The 3,759-nt window shown below is 42.9% G+C and overlaps 1 protein-coding gene across 1 annotated transcript; it reads right to left on the bottom strand.

The window, feature by feature from the left end:
• Positions 1-1,765: 1,765 nt before the first annotated feature.
• LOC148517760 (uncharacterized) lies at positions 1,766-2,971 on the bottom strand. Its single transcript, XM_088478187.1, has 2 exons — positions 2,619-2,971; positions 1,766-2,442 (listed from the first exon to the last, which is right to left on the bottom strand). The coding sequence occupies exons 1-2, from the start codon at positions 2,830-2,832 to the stop codon at positions 1,895-1,897; spliced, it is 762 nt and encodes a 253-aa protein (XP_088334313.1). The 5' UTR covers positions 2,833-2,971; the 3' UTR covers positions 1,766-1,894.
• Positions 2,972-3,759: the final 788 nt, after the last annotated feature.

Below are 3,759 nucleotides of genomic sequence, written 5' to 3' on the forward strand. Positions count from 1 at the left end.
GTCTGATAATAGATATACAGGGTTGGAAATAATATAAAATTGATTAATATATGTGATAAATAATGGAACATTTGATTTGGGGACGTGCAGTACGCACACACATGACGGGATTACGCTGCTGTACAATCTGGGTGCTGAGCAGAAGTCATTACATTTCTCTTTAGTACTACAGAAATCCATAGGAAATCACATTGTTCAATCTTCCCACATATAAAGCAGGACCTTTCTGCATAATCACAAAAATCTAAGAGCAGAGTTAATTAAACCTAATTGTGCACCTGCCATCATATATGTTGCAGATTCCTAATATTAGCAAAAAACACGGACACACAGGAGCATTTTTTAAGAATTCCAAATCCCTGATTTTCAGAACAAATAATAAAAAATACCAATTATTATTTGGTAATAAACTTGCGACTGACACTCTTTTTGTCAGACTGTTTTACTATAAATGACAAATATGGTTGAATCACGGGTGAGCAGGATCATTCCTGGGTCACATGTCTGAAAGTGGTATAATACCTGGGTCGACCCCTTTCAGACATAAGCAGGGTTTTTTCACTATTTTACACAGTTTTGTCATGTTAAAGTGGACGCTTTGCTGGCACACAGTAATGAGGTCATGCAAAGGTGGGGGCTTGCCATAAACTGACTGGTCGGGGCTTCCATAATGCATTGCTGTATTCATGGCTGACCAGCACCTGTGTAGCACGGAGATCTTAATTTGTCTTGTGGATTTGCTGTACTACATACATATCAATTTAATGCTGCAAGTCACAAAAATTAGGGCAAGACACTTGTTCATTCAAAATAGTTTTATTTGAATAAACTCCTTTTAAAGTTCAAAAAACATGTGAAAGCCTTACTTCCATATTTGTTCCATAGGAAAGAACGACACACAAAATACAACACAAGCAATAGTTTAAAATAATGCACTTTTATTTATGTGCAAAACTGTCACCATATTTTGGGATGGCCTTTGATCAAGTAGCTCATAATTTATAATGAGCATATACATTTAATACAAAATACTTTTTATTATTTCACTAATGAGGCATTAGACACCCCAGAAAAATTCAAAAGTTAAGTGCGCATTTACTTCTGAGCACAATATTCTCCATAGTTATGTATGGATTTTAATATAAGTAGCTCATGTTATGAGCAGAAAAATGTAACACAAAATACTTATTATTTAACAATTGAGGCACTAGATACTCCATAAAAATACAAAAGTTAAGTGCGAATATACTTCTGTTCTTATATATGTATAGACTTTGAGATACCTCGCTAATATTAGGAGCAGTTACTTAACCAAATAACACACCAAAACCTGTGTATATTATATTTAAAATCTTATAATAAAATGTAGAAAAATAACCTTGTGTAACATATGTTGTGTGTATAGTAAACATCACAAGATTTCTGTACATACTACACTCAAATATTTCTGTATGCTGTAAACTGGACTATTGGTAGGAGTAAGTTCTTGGGAAGCAGTACTAGTAGACAATGGGCGGAATTCAATTCTTTCTAGCCCCTATCGCGCCCGACGGAGTTATTCAATTCTTGCTCCTGTCGGGCACGATGAGCTGCCAGCGCTACATTTCAGCTCGCAGCCCCAGGGGGAGGAGAGCTGAAATGTGTGAAAAGTGACATGTTTGGGCGCCCAAACTTCACTTTTCGCGATCGCGCCCAGCACTTTGGTCGGTTTTAGCTGCTTTACGCGGCTAAACCTGACCTCTATGGGCGCGATCAGCACGAACATCTTGGACAATTGCATAGCGGCCCGCAATCTCCTGTCACTTTAGACGGGAGATGCGGGCCGCGAATGCAATTGAATTCCGCCCAATGAATCTACAAATAGTTGCCCTTTGTTTACATTATTAAATTTACTCTATGGAGATTCTGGTTTTGCATACTGGGATATAGGCAAAAATGATGTGGGAGATTTAACTTGTTGCACATACTGGGATGTAGGCCCGAACGAGGTGGAAGACTGAGCTTGTTGCGCATATTGGAATGTAGGCCCAATTGAGGTGGGAGACTGAACTTGTTGCGCATACTGGGATGTAGGCCCAATTGAGGTGGGATACTGAACTTGTTGCGCATACTGGGATGTAGGCCCAGTTGAGGTGGGATACTGAACTTGTTGCGCATACTGGGATGTAGGCCCAATTGAGGTGGGATACTGAACTTGTTGCGCATACTGGGATGTAGGCCCAGTTGAGGTGGGAGACTGAACTTGTTGCGCATACTGGGATGTAGGCCCAATTGAGGTGGGATACTGAACTTGTTGCGCATACTGGGATGAAGGCCCAATTGCGGTGGGATACTGAACTTGTTGCGCATACTGGGATGTAGGCCCAATTGAGGTGGGATACTGAACTTGTTGCGCATACTGGGATGTAGGCCCAATTGAGGTGGGATACTGAACTTGTTGCGCTTACTGGGATGTAGGCCCAATTGAGGTGGGATACTGAACTTGTTGCGCATACTGGGATGTAGACCCAATTGAGTTTGGATAGAGCGCTTGTTGGGCAAAACTGGTGGGGGGTGGCATCTGTGTTGGTGGGGGGTGGATTTCGCTCAATAGTTGAGCGAAAAAGTCACGTTATTGCGACTGACCCTTTCCTGCATAGATACCAATTGCATTAGTGAATTACTCTGCAAGTCTCGCTCATTGTACATGGTTCGCTGCAGTCTGGCATCCTCTTGAGCCTGCCATTCCGAATCCAGCTCACGTAGTTGTTCACAGAGGATGTTACTCATGGCTTTGGTAGCAGCCTCTATTTTGGTCTTCTTTTTATGTGTTTTACGAAAGAGAGAAAACATTAGGCATCACAAAGATGAAAATAATGTGAAGAACAGCCACAATATTTACCACGGTTTCAAACCATTTTATAGACAAAACCTACTATAAATTGCAAATCACAATAGTTAACACTGCAATACATAGAGGTAATCGAGGTGAACTTACTGTTACTGTGTAGGGTGGGCTTGTTTCCCTGGGTCTGTGGCTGGGACTCTGAACCCTGGCTCTGCGATGGTCCTGTCACATTTGTGGCAGTGCTTGGTTCCATGATGATGATGGTGGTAGAGGACTCCTGCGATGATGCCGAGCTCTGCTGGCTGCACTCAGGAGTTGATGAAGGCGCGCCTGTCATTGTTGCAGACTGTGTGCCGGCATCACTTGATGAAGATAGGACAATGGGGTTACATAGTGCTGTATACCCAAAAACAGAACTGCACAAATCATATAAGGGCCACTCCATCCTTCCCATACCACTGCGATTGCAGGAGTCATTGCAGTCATGGACCTTTGCATATTGTTTCTTCAGGGACTTTAGTTTATTAAGGACTTGCTGCTGGGTCTTCACAATACCCCTGCTGGACAAGATATTTGCAATGTTGTAATAGATCATGGCATCCTTAACAGTGCCTGTAATTTGAGCTTTTACTTCCTCCTCTCCCCCTCACATGTAAGAGCTCCCGGACCTCCTCCTCCTTCCAATGAGACATGATCTGCTACCACCATTGGCACTCCTCTCCTCTGCCCACTCTTCCCTCTGTCACTGCCATTCCTCCCCTGTTCCGTCTCCTCTCTGATGCACTGGGCTGCCTGTAACAATCGCGTGTCTGTCTGCAGCATGTGCAGCGTCTCTCTCCCTCTCCGGCTGCCGCTGATGATGTCATCATCATACAGCAGGCAGCCGGCCAATCAGAAGCTGCTAGGTGCAGCCAGAGAGCATAATCCTGGGT

Source organism: Taudactylus pleione, unplaced genomic scaffold (genome assembly GCF_031769625.1).
Source record: "Taudactylus pleione unplaced genomic scaffold, aTauple2 ptg000211l, whole genome shotgun sequence".
Taxonomy (NCBI): domain Eukaryota; kingdom Metazoa; phylum Chordata; class Amphibia; order Anura; family Myobatrachidae; genus Taudactylus; species Taudactylus pleione.